We start from the raw sequence: 19894 nt of genomic DNA, 5'->3' as shown, positions 1-19894 counted from the left end.
AGATGATGATAGATGAAAGCTATGAAGCAGTGGATGGAGACAAACATACAATCCTTTTTGTTCATAACCCATGACCCACTGCACCAATAATGTCCAAAGGAAAAACATCCAAATGCCCAAATGCCTATGAGTTCCAGCTCTCGGGTAAAATTTTATGTAGGTAAAATTGCATCTCCATGTACCTTTGAAAGAAGCTCCAAATTACACTTGAAAGACAATGAAGAGGTAAGAGCATACACCTTATGCACTCCTACCTTCAACTGACAATGCAATTTTCAACTCATCTGACTAAGTTCTTGAAAGTTTAGGCATAGAAGGAAATTGTATTCTTGGATACCCAAGTCTTCTGTAGGTTGTGAGCCAGTCTTGTTACTAGAGTATTTCATTACTTCCCAGAAGGGCAGATCCCCAAGTAATCTGTTAAGCTGAAGTGCCACTGTACACCAGAAGCCTGTTACGTGATGTTACAAGTAGGTCCACACTTGCCAAAACAACTTGCAAGTATCAATGTTTTGAGACCACTTTCACAAAAAGATGTGAAAGTTTGTGCCAAGGGTGATGAAAAGCCCCGACTACGATGACAAGACACCAAACTAGTGCCTTGCTGGTTCTTGAAGTAAGCAATACCTCAAGAACCAGCAAGGCACTAGTTTGGTGTCAGACACAACCCCAAACGGGTTATATCAAAAGATCCGTTCCTCTTGTGACCAAGCACATCTTGCCTTAAGATCCAGCAGGTGTGCACCACACCAGATGCATATCCACAAACACAAGCACCTCCAGATCTGGCCAACTTTTGAAACTCCCCACCCATGATTCTTCTCCTGCTCCCATCAATGAAGGTCATGTTACTGAAATCAGGAACACCTTGAAAACTGATGACACCTTCCAATCACTGACCAGCTGAAGTTGCAGAGATCAAATCCTGAAGCAGATGTGATAAACTTCTCTAGGTAAACCAAATGATTGATCACCATCTACTAGGGCTTGGAAGTCTGAAGAGCCTTCTTTCGAAAATGATGTAAGAAGTTTGTCGATAAATCCCATTCTCTTAGGAGCAAATGAATCCTTGTCAAGTGTTGATCCACACTCTTACAAGTGGCTTTAGTGGAAGGGACCAAGTTAGACTTCTTCCAGTTCACCTGCTGATTTAAGGATTGACAGAACCTGAGGACAGTGGACATATACAGATGATGATCCTTCCTTCATGTAACATAAAATCTCTTAATTCTCTGGCCAGGCAAAGAATAGTAGTCCATGGCCACCATATAATTATGGCTAAACCTCAAATGGTGCTGCACCTTGCATCTTCAAAAGCACATCCAAAAGAGAATCTTCAGAATAAAATCCAAAAGACAGTCAAAACTGACTTCACCATAGAAAGGTGGTAACCCCTGATTTAAGATTTATCATCCTTTAAGGTTAGCAACAGAGGCCAACTGGAGTGGTTAAGAAGCTGTTCATTGTAAAAAATGTTGAATACCCAATCGAACACTTCTGCAAAGGACTGTCTTAATGGAAGCATGTAGAATGCTAGTAAAGGCAGTCCCCGGTTATCGGCGGGCTCAGTTATTGGCGATCTGGTTTTACAGCGCTTGTCTAGCAAAGAAAATTGACAATTTTCGTAGCCAAAAATCACAGATTTCCGCTTATTGGCACTGATAACTGGGTACTGGCGTCAATACATACCTAACCAAGGCGCCAATAACTGAAAATTGGTGATTTTCAGCAAAGAAAATTGCCGGAAAAGGCCAAAAATCACCGATTTTTGGTTATTGTCACGCTGTCAGAATGGAAACCCCCTTCGATAACCAGGGACTGCTTGTACAGTCACCACCCTACTTACAAAGTCACAAATATTCAGATACAAACAGACAGGGTCACAAATTAAAACTGTGTTCGGAGCACTCCCCTTGCTACCCATAAATTCAAATTTTGCTCTGCATACCTATTCTGCTATTAAGAAATTTTGCAAAGAACACAACACAAAGAAGAACCTTTCCCTTTAACCCCTTCCCTGATTATCCTGAATATTCTCGTGATTAACTACCACATATTCTTCTTACAATCACAAGAATACTCTTTCATACTCAAAGTATTCCTACTTATTTCCATCTTCCCAATTTAATTGTTCTTTGATGAATTTCCATTTTCTATATTTCCTCTCCCCATAAGAAACATTTAGTGTGTATTTTTGTCAATCGATGGATTTGTGCGTTGTTTAATTTCTAAATTTTATTTTCTTACTTTTACTTCTCTAACATCCAAAGCAATTCTTTATAATACTGCAGAATTTGAAAATACAGTGAAAATAGCATAGTAAGTTAACTCGAGAATGTAAACAAGACATATTTCAGAGTTCAACATCTTCCTTAGTTTTAATAATTTTTCACCAAAAATTATTAATATTAACTTTTACAGAACTAAATAAATAAATAGAAAACCTGTTTAATTTTTTTTACATATTTTTACAAAACACCTGAAAGGGAAAGAGATATTCTATAACTCTCGAGTTAACTTGGGGAGGTGTAAAAATAAACAAAAATTATGCACTACATATTAAAAACTAACTTATGAACAATTCAAGATACAAACAGCCATCCGGAACATAACTCATTCATAAGTAGGGTAGTGTTTGTATTGCTAGACATTGGGGGGAGGGGTTTGTCATGGAAAGAACACAATAGCCAATCCGGGGTAACCAGGTTAGAACAAATCTTTGGGGAGGGCAAACGTCTTCTTTGTGAGTTGGAAAGAAGATGCTGGTGAAAGGACCCAAGGATGTGACAAGGGAGCAGTGTTGCAAATCACATCCTTGGTCAGCTAAAAGAGGACCAGTACTCTGTCTAGCAGGTATACCTCCACTAACATGAGACATGATGAAGAGGTAATTCAAATGAATGCATCAAAATGGATTAATATGGAATAAACTATTCTGAACTGCCAAACAAGCTGGGGAAACACTTGGCAATGTTTACATTCTGCACTTGACATGTGCAATTGGTTTGCTACAAAGAACATTGAGGGCTGACAATTTTTATACTAATTATAATTCTCAGCATTCAAAATTGGAAAAAAATAACTTTATGCTTACCTTTGTGTATTTAAAAACTTTATCCTCATACTTCGAATGATAAATTTCTGGCATGAAAATGGTAATTGTGTCAGGCTTAAGCTTCAGCTGTTCAGCAGTTGTTTCATCAAAAGTGTGGAAGAGTGGGAGCTTATCTGTAATAATAATGGTCTACAATAAAAAAAAATAAAATTGTTAATCACACAAATATGAAACCTCAATCTCATACAAACAAATAAGCACCTCAAGTACGTAAATCTAGTTTCATTTGAATACAAAGAAACTTGATAAGCTGAACACCAATACCAACAACCTCTAATGGGTTCTTCCATATAACAGAAGCCTTCTATTAATGTGCTAAAAAAAAATGTCAAGGAAGATGCCACTTGCATAATTCCAATCTTTCTCTATCCAAACTAATCAGCAATATCCTGGGGTTATCCTGGCATTTTCCTTACTTTAATGGAGGAATGTGTTGCAAGAGATAATTAGACTTTGAAATCATCAAGAGAATAAAGTAGTATTAGGAGTATTTTGTTATATGCAGTGGAAGTTCTAAACCGTGGACTGAAGAGCATAATACAGCACAGCAAATACAGTATATTACTTATAAACAGTATCTGGTCATGTGTCTCAGCTTTTAATCAGTTCTTTGCTGGCTGGTCAAAACTGCAAATCATTTAAGTGCTCTCTTATGTCTCTTCAAGCCATTTACTGCCTCCATGCCTCAAGGGTGCTACTCCACCATGTAATTACAGTACTATTAATTCAACTTTAGTTATCTAATACATTGCCAACACACGAAGTCTCCTAACATAAATGGAGAGGGAAGTCGATAAATAATGGGTTTGTATGACCGTAAGGAGATTTGCTAAAAAGAAACAAACCGTATTAATGAATGCAAGAAAGTAACTACCAATGTTCACTTACTGGAAGAGAAGATACATTTCATAAAATAAGCCAAGATTATACATTTCATTACCTAACTTGGTTTCTTGAAGACAAATCATAACTGGACTACAGTCACAGAGGATAACCAGGTTCCTTGACCTGAGCTCATAGACCTCTGCAGTTTCCCCGGAAAATATCAACCATTCTATTAAAGATGGGTTTATTTCTAAGATTTCTCAGTAGTACAGTACTTTCACTTTTGAACCAAAAATCATCTCCCTTGGGTGAAAAGCAACATTTTCTTCTTGGAATTTTCTTACATATGCCAACTGAAGATGATTCTAGGTTATGCAATTGTGTAAGAATGTCATTTCCAATCAATTTACAATGAAGATTTTAGTTCTATTTTATCACTTACATTTTCAATAATCATTTCTATACTCATGGACACAGCATCTTTAGAGCTGCAAGTGTGCTGTGCAGAGGAATCCTGTTCACAGTCATCTCTTAAATGGATCTTTTCTTCACATTCTGCATCATCTAAAACTGAAAAGCAATTTGACATCTCTAAACTCAGAAATATCTAGGTCTGGGGAGGCGTGTCTTGCATGATTCTTCTGGTTCGGATTTTTTGTTTTGTTAATAGTGGACTCTGTCTCTATGCTACTGTACTCTCTCTAGTCCCTGGATTGTTGTTTGACTAAATGTATCCATTTCTTTATGAAGACTGGTCTAAGACTATCCAGACACATTTTTTGTGAATATACTTAATTTATTTTTCTCCGATCGAAGTTACTTTGCATTACACTGCACTGGACGGTTCTTCACTGCTCTTTATGCACTCTGATGTAGGGGCTTGGTTGGTAATGGATTGATCTTATATTTTTGTTCAAGTCTTCCACAATGAGATCACATGAATTAGTTGTATTTGTTTCTATGCTAGTATGCTTTGCACCCCCAATGGTAACTGTGTTTGGAGTAGGCTTTTTCTACCCTGTTCATTACTATTATTAGGTAGTTTGACCAGACCAAGCTGACTATTACTCTCACATGCTAGTCGAATGGTGTCTTCAACAGTACAAGACATTCACTCACTAGATAAATGGAAAACTATAAGGAATCTCACAATATTTCACCGATTTCCAAAATTTGGCATTTGCTGTTGGCTAGAGTGTGGCCAATCACTTTATAAGGACATATTTAACTATTAATGTTGACCTACACTCTCTATGTAAGGACTGTCTCTTATGGGCTAAATGTTGATGGCCAATACAAAGAGAAAATTACTTCAATATGGAACTTTTTGGTTTGAAGTATACCATAATCCAATGAAAAGATTGATTAATTTTAATTGATCAGATTCACTACTGAGAAAATCAGCAATTTCTTGAAAGTGAAGGGTTTTAGAGATGGTAAATCACTGACAAGAGTGGCTATTTTTGATCTGGTCATAGTAGTTACAGGTTTGGCTGCTTTACTGGCATCTTTATTTCAATTAACGTCCTCATATGCAGGGCTGAAAAATATTAATAATACATTTACACCAGATTCATATAATTTTTAGAAGGAACACTAGTGCTGTACATGAGAATTATGAGGATGTTTTGAGAGTCCTATAAGAACTTCTAGTACTGAAAATTCTAAATTCCTGTAGTGGCTTTTTGTTCATTTTAACTCCATATTTACTGCATACATTTTACATGGCCACCTCAAAACAGTTGTGCACTATACTGGGCTGAACCTAGTTTTCAATTTTGATTCTCATATGGGTATCAGAAATTACTTAGTTTTATGCTGTCTATGCACTGAATGTCAAAAAGATGGCACTGTGAGCACCAGCTCAATTTTTTATTTCATTTACTACACGAGAATAGTTTTGGAATTTCATTGAAGAATTCACAAGACAGAAATTAAATTCTTAGTTAAGTTCAAAGTTATGTGGGAAAATGAATTGCATAGCACAGTACTTCTGTCCTATTGCACTTTGAAATTCTAAAGTAGTGCAATATACTTCAGGTGTCATTTTCAGTCTTAACTTGGATGGCTCATTTGTATCTTTTCATATTTTCAGAAATGCATCCTATTTTCTATTCACTGTAATCAGCTACACAGTTTATTTCCAACTAAAACATTCTGTGAAATTCAAAAATAAACAGCAACAAAAGAACCGTAATTTGCATATAGTACAGTCCAACCTCTCAAATCTGGGAGCCTTGGGACCGGACCACTGCCGGACCACAAAAATCCCAGAATATAGAATACACCTCTAAAAAATTAAGCCCCTATGTAAACATAGTCTTGCAAGCTAATTTCACATGCAAATAGCCTAGTTATCGACTTAGCCTACTACTCGGCTAAGTTCTGCCACCACTTTTTACCATTTATTACTCATATATTTTCACACTATCATTTTATAACTTGAAACTGTATAATTTTCTTACTTGATACTGTATAATTTTTTTTAAATAATTTACTTGATTCAACACATTTAGCCTACATTCCCGAGTTAACCTGGCCACAAGTCTAACTAGTCTAACTACATGTACTAAACTTTTCTCAGAATCTGCAGAATATCACTGGTGACTTACATCTCCTAAATTTACTCTCTTCATAATTATCACTATTAGTTTCTTCGTCATTTATTTTGATTGTAGAGGGTAATGAAATGACAAAAATAAAGAATGAATTTCAGCGATCACTCAGTGCATTCACCGTCAAAAAGTAAAAAAAGCACACCGCCAGCAATTGAGGAAAATGAATGCTATACATTCACTAACGGGAAGGGGGAAGGATAGAAACGTAGGATAGAAACATTTTCTAGCATAGATAAAGATTTATGTTTGTGCTTCTTACCTCACCATCTGATCTCTTGGGTGGCATATCGAATAGGTAAATATACAGCTATATAAAAAAATTAGGTCTTTCAATCACTCTAAGAGTAAGGAATTCATGCGTTGCCAAATGTATCATTGTTTTGATTAACAGTTTTGACTTGGTGGAGCCTTCCCAACTGAAATCTTTAAAAAATATATTTATGCATTTAAATTTAACTGAAATCTTTAAAAAATATATTTATGCATTTAAATTTAAAACTGAAAACATATCTGACTTCACACATTTTCATTACTAACAGTTATTTTCATAAAAACAAAAGATATGGCATAATTTTTGCTGTCTGGAAGTTTTAACAATATAAGTGGCGCTGCCCCGTGGCCACTCAGCGAATTAATGGCAGGTGATTGAAAATCAAGCTGAACCACAGGAGTTCCCAGACCACAGAATGCCAGTTTTAAGAGGTTTGACTGCATATACACAAATTAAGGTTCTTTTGTATGCTGTATATTTTTGAGTTTCACAGAATGTTTTCATTAGAAATAAACTGTGCTTGTGTATTTATGGAGCAAACTTCAATTCTGAAATCCAAAAAAATCCAAAAACTGAAAATGTGAGATGCTGCCCACGTAGCTGCTCAAGAACTAATGGCGGCTGATTTAAAAATGTCCCAGATCATGGGAGTTCCTGGACCAATGTGTGCCAGATTTAAGAGGTCGGACTGTATTAAAAAACATCATACAGTCGACCCCCCGTAATCATGGTTCAGTATTCACGGCTTCAGTTATTCGCAGATTTTCCTGTGGAACATATTTTTCAATAAATCACGGAAAATTCTGTAATTTGCAGATTTTTTTGTAGAGCAATAGTCACTAATTACTGTATTTTCAGGTTATTTTTTCTGACTAAATACATTTTTTATGATAATAAAGTTGCTATATTTACTCATTTCTAATATTAATATTAATAAGATTAAGTAATACTAATACTGTACACACCTGTAATAATACAGATAATAATAAGTAATAATTTGTAAATATTAGTAATAGGATTAAATAATAATAATAATAATAATACTGTACCTGTAATAATAGTAATAAGATTAAATAATAACTCACAGAGAGTGAGAGAGAGAGAGGCTTATGTGGAAATAAACAGGTTTCTAAGATTTGGCTGGTTATAAACTGGTTTTCTCCCCTCCAGAGGTTTAGGAGGGATCCCCTTTATAGAATCTAAGGGACCTCCTTATAACAAACCCTGTTGGTAGCTGCAGCTCCTAAACCGGTTTTCTCACCTCTTATAGCTAAGATGCTCAGAAACGATGCATACTGAAATGACATTAACCCTCTCGCACTTACGGGGGTTCCTATAGCACTACCCGGTACGCGACTTATGCCATGGAGGGAAAAGTGGGGCTCGAGTGGAAAAGTTTCTATGTAAAAATCGATACGTCCAAATTATATGCTTCTGGTTTGTTTTATGATGTCAGCAAATGATTTCATTTTTTCCTAAAACAATCAGAAACTCTTTGCAAGGCTTAGAAATGATAAAGACGTGATGAACGTGAAATTTTCAAGGAAAATCGTAGATATTTTTTTTTTAAATAATCATGAAAAATATAATAATTAGGTTTGGGGAGTTTATTTTATACGTAAATTCTGTGGAAATGTTTGAACTTTTACATGGAAGCAATCATTTTGCTATAAATGTGTTTGCTAATTAGCTGTTACCGATTGAAAAATGCAAATTTTTTACAGAGTGCAATTTTTAGATTTTCCAACCTACTTATGTTGAAATTTCGTACTGTACCTAAGTAAGGAATAAAGATAGAAAAAAATAAAGGTGGCATTAGAAAGCTGAATAAATTTCCTATAAAATACACAAAAGAAAGATAAATGTATTGTTTGAATAAAATTGAGCAATTGTTGTTAGATCACAGACAATCTTTTTTTTTTTTTTAAAGAAAATATACGGCAACGATTATTATACTGTATAGAAACATTGATATTTTTCCATTTTGCTGTTCAGCACGATGAAGTATAAAGAATGGCCATTCGAATGTTATATAATACATGCACATTGGAGTTATTTACAGATGCACAAACAGGCATACAAAAGATTATCTCCGCATACATAAATTCCGGCCAAACTACAGCATTCAATGCGTATATATATATGCTGACATTTTTTGTAATTACTCTGTAATAAATAATGCAGAAAAAAAGTGAAAACTGCGTTTTCTTGTATGTCCAAGATCTGGCCACGCAATGGCACAGTCCTCGTGTTCTTTGGATGACTTGTTTTTTTTTCGGTGAATTTCCCCTGAAAATAACTTAGATGACATGGAAATCGCGTCATCGGAGCACTTATGGCAAAAAATTTACTGACGTGATTGTGCGTCATCAGATCACCAAAGAGGTTAAAGTGATACTGAAATATTAAAATATTAGTGATACTGAAATATTAAAATATTAAAGTGTTTTAGGATGATAGTTTAAGGTATATTTGGTGTTTGAACTATTAAAATAGGCAGTTATAAGTGTTTTTAGCCGGAGGGTTTCAGTATTCGCAGATTTTCGGTATGCGCAGGTAGGTGTGGTCCTTATTGCCCGCAAATACCAGGGGTCAACTGTATATGTTTAATGGATAAATTTAGGTGGTTAAATAAGCTTTCATTCAGATTACAAGTACTTTTATGAAATAATATAACTATGTTATTAGGACACGTTATGTTCAACCAATCATCGCCAAGTTACCCCCACTTTCAAGTGCATTTTTGCCACAATAAAATAAATAGAGTGCAAGTACCATCCGACTTACAACCTGCTCAACATACAACCAATCATACAACCATATTTCTGGCAGCAGGTCTGGCAGGCTGATGCCTCAGAGTACACCGCTGTATAACAGTGTGTGTTTTTTCCTCAGTAGTATAGTGTATAACAGTTAACGCATCACCTTGTCAGACCTCTCTCATCACTCAGGCAACATCAGATTGAGTTACCCTGACCTATCAGAAGCATCTCATATATATTGTATATATAGCTGAAGAGTAAATTTCACCATGGCCCCTAGGAGGAAGTCTGAATCTAGTGCTGGAGTTTCTGGCAAGAAGCCAAGAAAAGCTATTACTCTCGACCTGAAGATGCAAATAATTACAGAATATGAAGGTAGGGAAAAACCAAGAGTATTTCTCACGATCTTCAGCTCTCCCATTCCACTATGTCAACAATCCTAAAAGATAAAGATCGCATCAAAGAAGCAATGAAATCTTCAGCTCCTACAGAATCAACAATTTTTACTAAGAAATGTGAAGGCCCAATTGCCAAGATGGAAAAAATGCTCAGTGTTTGGTTAGAAGATTTTTGGCAAAAAAAAAAAGAAGTGAATGTGATGCTTTCTGAATTGCAAAGAAAAGCTTAAAGTTTGATTGAAATGTTAAAACGTGTTGGTGAGGGTTACAATGAAGAACTTATTGCAAGTGATGAATGGTTTAGATTTCATCAGCAATACCAAATTTATTATGTAATAGCGAAAGGTGAGGCAGCTAGCTGTGATGAAGAAAGTGCAAGAAACTTCTTTGGTGAGTTAGATAACTTAATAAAAGAAGAAGGATATTTACCAGAACAAATTTTTAATGTACTGTACTGTAGATGAAACAGGCCTGTACTGGAAAAAAAATCCTAAAGGAACGAATCTAATGAAGTTAAGAGCGGGCCAGGGCATATGATTGTGAAACAAAGGGTTTCATTGCTGCTTGGGGGGAATACTGCTGGTTTCAAATTAAAACCCTTCTTAATTTACATGGTCGAGAACCCCCGTGCTCTCAGAAATGTTAAACATATGCTCCCTGTGCATTATCAATTCAATCGAAAGTTGGATGAAGATGGCCTTATTCGAGGATTGGTTTTTAAATTGTTTCATCCCAGCTGCATGCCAGCATTGCCTTGAAAAAGGAATCCCTTTCAAAATACTTTTTAGACAATGCACCTGCCCATTTGGACGATCTAGACCCTAATGCATGAGTGGTGTTTATGGCTCCCAAGACCACCCCACTCATACAACCATGGATCAGGGGGTTATTTCAACATTTAAAGGCACACTATCTGTGCATATCTTTTGATCAAACTATTGATGCCATTGATTCTAAGAGAATTTTGGAAGGAATATATTTATCAATGCATCAAAAACACAGCAAAAGCATGGGAGTTGGTCACATCTAAGTGTATGAACAGTGTCTGGAAGCAGTGTAATGAGCGCATTATTCATGATTTTCATGGCTTCGATAGCGAGGAAGAGTTAAGTGTGGTGAGAGGCCAAGTTATAAAATTGGCAAACAAACTTGAAATTGAATGTGATGCAGATGATATATAGAAATTTTGACAGAAGAAATTCAAGAGCTAATGAATGAAGAACTCCTAATAATAGAAGAAAGAAAAGCAGAAGAACAAGACAGAAAGAAGAAGAAAAAGAAGACCCAGAAAGAAAGTACTTGGCGAAAGAATTATCGCAGTGTTTTTCGTTGACAAACCAAGGGCTACGAAAACTGGAGAATATGGACCCTAACATAGAAGATTGAGACAATGGTACAGGAGGCAATGTGTCCATAAAGAGAAATTTACGAAGAAAAGAAAAAACTTAAAATTCAAACAAAGCTCAGCATGTTTTTCCAGAAGAGTGCTCCCCACCCCCTCCCATCCCTACCCCTTCAGCAGCCACTGTATTATATGAAGAAAGCTCAAACTTAGACGATCCCCAACCAAGCACTAAGAGGGCTGTAAATGTGTCTGAATCCTTATTTTATTTCATCTATATGTAATTAAAATTTCCTTGGATTTCCTTTTTTCTATTTTCTACTTGATGTAATTTTGATTTACAGTACACTGTTTACATCTTACCTTAAGGTATTTTTTTACTTTTCTGTTCATGCATATGAATGTTTTCAGTTTTTTTTGTTTGAAGTGAATTCAAACACATGGTTTGGTATGCAAATGTTCTCAGACACAAACAACTGTTTGTGTTGTACAGTGTTTCTCCTAAACCTTACAGTATAAAATACAGTACTAAAAGCATAACAATTAAAGTAAAAAATGAGATACAAAAATACAACAAATACAAAATAAAATCTAATAAAATCATTACAGTAACTGTGATGCTGATATACAGTAGTAAAATATTTAGTAAAAAGTACCATCAAAATTTACAAAACATCATGCAGCAGGCAGCGCTTACAAGTAGCAGTCCTAGCGATGCATGTAAAGCAGGCCTCACTCAAACGTTTACCCAGCATGGCGTATGATCATACAATTAAACAATTTTATAATGTTTGGCTAGATTGGAAGGATTGACTAATAGTTAGTCGATAGTTTCGATGAATTTGTAAAAGAAAAAAGGATAAAATATTACAGTACAACATTTTCCATGCAAAAACTATGAGTTGAATCCATTCTAAGAATAAACTTAAAAAAAAAAAAAATACACTAAGTCTAGTCTACTGCACAATATGAGTGACACAATACTCACTAGTATAAAGCGTGATAAGGGAACATAACAGAACATAACAATGTTAAAGGCAAATTGACTGAATTCTTAGTCAAACAAATGAATACTGATTCACAATCCTTTACAGGAAATTCTAAACACCGAAACCATAAGGTTGGTGGTTTGGCATGCTAACAGCTAACCTGAGTTTACGATGTGTGCTGCTACTCAAATGATTTTTCTTAGGAAATCCCAAGAATTACCTTAGAAATCCCAAGATTAAAAAAAACCCAATAAAATAATTGTACATCTGCCAAGCCTTCAAGTCCAAGATAATGTCTCTCTCTCTCTCTCTCTCTCTCTCTTTAACCAATGGGTTTTAGGGCATATGCACACTGTTTGTGGGTTAATACCCTGTTTGTGGGTGTGGTTCTTAATGTTTTAAAAATGTGCAGTACAGGTAATATATCTTTGGAAGACAAAAAACAAAAATACAAATTTTGTTGTTGTCAGTCACATGGACTATAAAGGGTGTGACCAGCAGGTAAAGAGAAATTGATTAAAATTCCTCAAGAGGTTAAAGAGATGAACTCTCTATCTGTCGCCCATGTCTCATATCACATCGCCTTCATCGGAATAAGACGTTAAAAAGCGAGAACATCTTATTCCATTGAAGGTGGTCTGACGTGAGACACGGACGACCGAGAGAAGAGAGCTCATCTCTTTAATTTAACAAGGAACGCTAATCCATTTCTGTTTATCTGCTGGTCACAACCTATACAGTCCAATGACTAACACTAACATAATTTATATGTTTGTTTTTTGTCTTCCAAAGATGTATTACCTATACTAAATATTTTTAAAACTGATCAAACTCAGAAATACACTTTATTCTTATACAAACTGTGAGAACATCAGTTGGTAACACTATGAGCTAAATTAGGGGTCAATGGCAACTTTCTTGTAACGGAAAGACAGTCTGACAGAGGACATTGACCCCCACCTCCCACTACACTCCAGGTGTTCATTGGTAAACTATTGATTTCTCTTTGTTTTGATCCCATTAATCCCCCATAATTTGCATTCCAAGGCAACAAGTGACTGGACAGTAACCAATAAGGAGAGGATTCCCTTTATTTTTTGTTCACCCAAAAGTATGAAATTCATTGTTTAGGATAAGGGAAACCTTGTGGAGTACCCTTTTCTTTCACCCAAAGGTGTGAAATTTATTGTTCAGGATAAGGGAAACCAAGTGGAGTTATTTTTAGAACTTTTTGATGATGAAGTCATGGAGCACAATGTAACAGTAACAAACAGATTTGCCAAGCAGTTTCTAGATGAACAATATACAGAAAGTTTGCCAACAATATCATGTGCACTAAAATGGTATGATACAAATGAAAATTAAATGAAACCATTCATTGCTCTAATAGCTGTTTCAGGGAATGGCATACGAAAGAAAAATTTTTCCCTTCTATGTTTCATTCTTGTAACTTTTAGGAAATAAACATACAATATAAATTCTTTCATCCTGCCATATTCTACAGTATTTAATACCTTGAAATGTTTATAATAAAATATCACTGTAAAAACACACAAAATAGCATAAAAATGAGCACAGACCAAATGATGGCTCTGCGAGCGAGAAAATGTAAAGATACAGGAGCGGCGACATCTCCCATTAGTGACACAGTGACTTCCAGCATGCATATAAGAACCTAACAACATGGTTAGTTTTTGCATGGGAAATGTTGTAATATTTTATCCTTTTTTCTTTTATGAATTCAGCAAAACTATCGACGAACTGCGTCAATCCTTCCAATCTAGTCAAACATTCTGAAATTGTTTAACTGTATGACCATATGCCATGCTGGATTAACATTTGACTGCGAGGCCTGCTTTATTTTGAATTTATGTAAAATACATATACGTTACATAAATTATTAAAATGTATTAATAGAAGTACGCAATGATAAAAAGATTGAAATACTGTACTGTACTGGTTGTACACTACATTACAGTACAGTACTATGTAGGCACTTTATAGAGCAAAGGTTTGACATTATGCCCTATCCAGTATGTTGGCCTATTTCTAAGGTTCGACTTACATCCATTTTTACTTACAACTGGTTTGTTGGAACCAAGCTTGGTCATAAGTTGGATGGTACTTGCAAATAGTACAATGGCGACTGTCCTATGTAATTTCTACAAACATCAGAATATCTCCCGCCACAAAAAATTTTTTCACGACCAGGACCAGCTATCTTTTGCATCAAACTATTATGCATGATGCTACATGCCATGCATTACCATTCTTACCTCTCAGTTCATTTGCAGCCCCAATGTATTCTTCAAACATATCATTCTTCTCTGTGAAATAGGCTATTACATTTGCATCTGTTCTAGCAAAATTGTTCTGCGCTTCTAGTAGTGTTCTCACTTCTTTTGAAGGCAATTTTGCTTGTTCTTTCATGTATTCTACCATACCAGCTTGGTCTCTTCTCCCCTTAAATTCAAATGACCTTCCATTACGGAATACCTGTAATTTGGAAGAAATGATAATGTCAGTCAACTAAGAATTTACACAAAAACAGGTTCTAATTCACCCTTAGTATAACAAATCCTTAGGAACTTTCTAAACTAACATAAATTGGCCTAGGTAAAGAAACAAAAACCAGTACTTATGTACATTCAAATATCCAAATGAAAATAGTTAATATCTTCAAGAGTTGAATGCAGTAATTCTTTTGAACTTTGTAATGAGCACTAGTTTCAAGAAAGCAATTTTATGATTTCAGGTACCATATTTGCAAAGGTTACAGATGAACGCTATAATTTAAAACTTTTTGGTTAATTCTATATAAAAAAATATTGGAGAAAGTTTTTAGGGTGTAGAAAATAATCAAATCTCTCAAAGTAATACTTAAGAACTTGACTGGCTTCAATCAAGATAAGTGGCCATGGTAATAATTATAATTAAGAATATATGTTGATCTTCCTCCTTGCGTTTATTGCAAGCCAATTTTTTACATCAACTTACGCGTAAACAGCATACATAATGACCGACTATTCACAAACAGCAAACGTAATGACCTTTCACATCACTGTACTATAGTAGTCCTTTCACGATAATTTCCTAATAGTCCTTGCTGCCCTCCTTCTATCTGACCACTTAAAGAACCACATCCACGACTCAAAATTTAAATCCGCACCTGGGGTTGCCTTTGCTTCATTGGGGTGGGTTTTTCACTCGTTCATGGGTCTCCTTTGATATGTAAACAATATGTCTTTGAGATGTATACACTAAGTGTACACGTGTATATGTATGTCTCACAGGAGACTGGGTGATAAGGTGTGTACGTTTAAGTATTAATGTGCATTTATGCATGTATTTGTAAACTTTCATTATTTTGATCCCCTGTGGTATTTGTGTATGTATACATTTGTGTATGCCTCGAGTTTGTCATTTCTGGTTTTGCATTGCTATTTTTGAGTGTAGTTGCTTGTTTTGTCCTCAAGGAGTTAACCTACATGGTGTGCCAGCGCTCCATAGTGACCAGACTAATATCAAAGAAATGTCTTTTAGCCTGGTCTTGTAGCCAGGTATTGTGTTGTAATGAAAGCACTATGACACGTGATAGAGTATAATGGACTCAGAGATAAGAAGGAATTTTCCCTTACCTTTAGTGAAGCTGAACCCAGCTTTTCCTATGTCAAAAACTGTAAGAAGTGACTACTGCGCATGCGCGTCTGCCATCTTGTTTACGACCGGGGCAGGCAAAAGACCAGCCTCATTACCCTCTACAGTACTAGTCAAATTAGTGCGCAAAACGATTCAGTGCTCCTTACAAAATCGCTTTGCTCCTCACAAAATCGCTTTGAATCTGAATTTTTTCATCAGCAAGAATCATGGAAACAACTAAGCTTGAAAGTTAAGTGCATATTTTTAAGCTCTAGTTAAAAATTATTAGTTTACATTGCGAAACAAGTGTTTATTTTATTTACAAAAGCCGGAAACTGGACTTTGTTTCCCGAGCACATGGTCGGTGCTCTCTCACGATCTCTGTTATTAGCAAAAGGTAAAAAAATTTGAATTTTTGATCACTCTATTTAGAAGTTTTAACTAAAGAGATGTTCCACAATTTTTATTATTTAGATAATCCTTTCAGATAACGATGTCTACAATAGCCTCGGCGGTAGCCTAACAAATTCAGTGTGAATAATTTAGACTACAGTAGATGTTGTCTGTAGCCTATAACCTAAGATTACATATCCTAAAGGTGATTTTAATAACCTGGATTAGGTAGTAATCTAAATTAATGTAAGAACCTTCTAAGACATATTTTTTATGGTCCTAGGCAGTAGCCTAGTTTATGCCAAGAACCCCTACAATATGATAAACAGGCTACAGAATTTTTCCCTTTATATAGCCTGTATACTTAAGCATCATCTAAAATAATCCAGCCCTAAGTAGTTAAGTACCTTATATTAGGTTAAGTGATAAACTTTTACAAAACATCCCAATATTGGACTAAATCATCATCCTAGACGATGTAATCTACGACTAGCTGAAAATAGTAACCTGTGCCTGATGAGATGGTAGCCTAGCCTTCAGGCTACATACTAAGGCAATTTTGTTTAACGTAACCCATAACCTTAACTGTGAATTAAATCATCCGGATTAGGCAGTATCTAGATTAGAGCAAGTGATAGCCTAGCTATAAGATTACACATTATTGGGTTACTATTTTATATAGTAGACCAAATAACCTAGGGCTGGATACAAACAACAACCTGGGTTGCACAAAAACAGTAGCCTAACTATAAGTTTACATGTTAGCAAGTTGCTGGTTTTATATAGCCTATACATTCAAGTGTGATCTATAAAAACCTGTATTAGGTAATAACCTATACTAGGATAAGAAAGAACAAATAAGACTAGGATTATGTACATATAAGTACCCTAGGCTAATAAAATCCTAGTTTTTACGACTCATTCAATATCTGTAAGGCACAGGCTAAAGTCTTATGTAGCCTATATCCCTTATAAGGGTGATATAAACCTCAGAACAGGCAACAGCCTAACCAGATTAGGTAGGAACCCCTTTAAGGAATATCCTACTATTGGTTTAAAACAGCAATGGCTGAATATCCGATAAAGGGTAGTCTTGGCCACATAAAACAAAAACCAGATTATTAATTTTTGTATTATATCCTTAAGTTTTAAATAAGCCTAAAAAGGCAGTGGCTTAGAATAGGTTAAGCAAGAACCCCTAAGAAATCTTCTATTCTTAGCTTAATATGGATTATACTAGAAGCATTAACCTAAGCTGTATAAAACAGTACCTTTAAGTTAGTTAAACAAATTAATTCATAACAGTTAGTCTGAATGGCATAACAATTAGAATTAAAAATTTCACTTAGCCATTGCTAAAGGACTAACAGTTGTAAAGGATAAGTAATACAGCCATATACAGGTATGAAAATTAACCTAAACCTCAAAGGGTTTAAGTTAACAATTTAATTAAATTTACAACTGCACACTTGTAATCAAGTTAACCTGTAATATGCTATCTATACTGGGAACTACAGAAGTGTCCTGATTAAAAACAATTAATACTAACTAGCTTCTAATAACACCTTGTTTTATATCACTACAGGGCCGCCATTAGGCAGGATCCTCAGTTCAAGTGTTCCGTAGCAAATTGCTTGGTTCACTTTTTGCCAGTGGGTATGGCCCATACCACCTGACATGAGGATAGTCCTTATAAAAAAACAATTAAAATTTGCTTGGTCGCCAGATGTGGGTGAGATTTGTAGTATACTCCTGGCAGCAAGTTTTAAGGATGATCAGTTCCTTTTAAGCTGTCTCGATGGGTCCTAGGGTTCAGTAGGGGTGAGGAAGGGGGAGATTATATCTTTCTGGTAGCACTCCGGCAGCAGATATTTAACTCTTTCTCAGAACAACATCAATGTTTGGGCCAAAACCCAGTAATATCAGTCCTGGAGTACCTCCCAGGTTAGGTAAATATGCAGAGCCAGTGAGGAATCTTTACATGGGCCAATGACATTCTTACTAAAAATATGAAATGGACATTGCCAATGAAAAGCCCTACTGAAACTGGATGGCTCAGGGACACAAATTTTAGCTAACCATCCTTCCAGAAGATTCTATTCCCCATGCAGCTACCGTTGCTGAATGGGATCTTTCCCCAAAACCTACTAGGATAACTGCCTAATTCTGACTGAAATGACTACATTTTTGGAGGGATTTAGTAACTTGCTGAATTCAACCAGGACTTCTGTCCCTTGATTAATAGGCATGTTATAGTTCAGTTGCTGAAGCTAAGTTAGATTGCCCAAACTCCCCCAAAGGGATACAGTTTGCTGCATTTGATCAAGTGGACACGCACTGCTTGATCTCTTTTGGAGGGGTCAGAGCACCATCAAGGATGCCCTTGCCCCAGAACGGCAATAATAAGACATAAAGCATGATTCAGTTCAGCTGCAGATGCTCAGTCAGATTATGCACACCCCCCAAAATACAAAGTTTGCAGCATTTGAAACAGTTTTAACGTTAGGAATTCCGATGGAAACAACAAAAGATCAGTTGGAATAGAATGGCAAAACATAATAGGCTCCAATACTCACCCAATGATACTGATAACGAAATTAAAGAAATCAATGTGCATTTTCTCTCCAAATGGCAAGTATGCAATTAATGAGAGAAAAAGGATCGAGATTGGAAACAAATTCTAACAAACAAGGTTCCAAGATTACAATTGGCAACTGGAACCAACAAAACAGCCAGTTCGGACTATAACCACTAACAGAAAAAGTTTTCTTACCTGTCTCTAATATTCATTAAAATGATACTAAAATCACTTGGCAAGATGCAACAAAATGGATCTTCTTCAATTCTGATGGTAAACCTCTAATTAGCTGAGAGAAAAACTCCAGCCTTAAAGTCCCTTCATGTCAAAGTTTTAACAAGTGAAGACAGCATTCCCAATTTAGAATGGTGCCTAAAAACACCAATGGCAGACATGGAGAAACCATCAAAGAGAAACAGTTCATCCCATGTGGGAAAGTCCAACATTGAAAGGGCAGATGATGCCCTTTTCCAAGTCAACAAAAAATGGATCTCTACCTCCAGCATTCTGAATAAAACCCAACTTGCTCACTAAGTACTCCCAGCCTTCTGTCCCTTCACTTTTAAAATAATTAACCATGTGAAGACAAACTTTCAGAATTATGTGGTAACCAGAAAATGGGAGTCAATGACAGAACTAAAACCATTCGCTACAGTCCTCCCAGTTTCGTAAATTTCCACCAAGGAATGGGCAACACTTCAACCTTTTGAAAGGAAAAAGCTCCCCTTGGATGTGGCTACTCAATAATTTGGGACCCCTATGAGAAGAATCTCAGATGAGACAGCTTCATCAGAATTCTGTGCTAGCACTCTTCTCATTATCTTAACCTCTTCCACCTTGCTAGAAGTTGCCACCAAAAGGCTTCCAAAAGATTCCAGGACACTTTTTGCTGTTGTGACTAAAGTCTTGTGAGAACCCTATGGGAAGCACCCTATGACTTTTTAGACTGGCGCATAAAAGCGCA

At 35.8% G+C, this 19894-nt stretch overlaps 1 protein-coding gene across 1 annotated transcript in view; it reads right to left on the bottom strand.

Moving 5' to 3' along the window:
* The window catches only part of LOC136836303 (protein disulfide-isomerase A4-like), a 142323-nt gene that overhangs the window by 27939 nt on the left and 94490 nt on the right, over positions 1 to 19894 (bottom strand). The window contains exons 6-7 of the mRNA XM_067100423.1: positions 14597 to 14816; positions 3095 to 3228 (exon numbers count right to left, since the gene is read on the bottom strand). Of these exons, the coding sequence (XP_066956524.1) occupies positions 3095 to 3228; positions 14597 to 14816 (354 nt within the window). The remainder of the gene's footprint in view (positions 1 to 3094; positions 3229 to 14596; positions 14817 to 19894) is intronic.

This window comes from Macrobrachium rosenbergii, chromosome 56, assembly GCF_040412425.1.
Source record: "Macrobrachium rosenbergii isolate ZJJX-2024 chromosome 56, ASM4041242v1, whole genome shotgun sequence".
NCBI classification, from domain to species: domain Eukaryota; kingdom Metazoa; phylum Arthropoda; class Malacostraca; order Decapoda; family Palaemonidae; genus Macrobrachium; species Macrobrachium rosenbergii.
The sequence above is the reverse complement of the archived record's forward strand: the minus strand, read 5'-3'. Positions and strand labels throughout refer to the sequence as shown.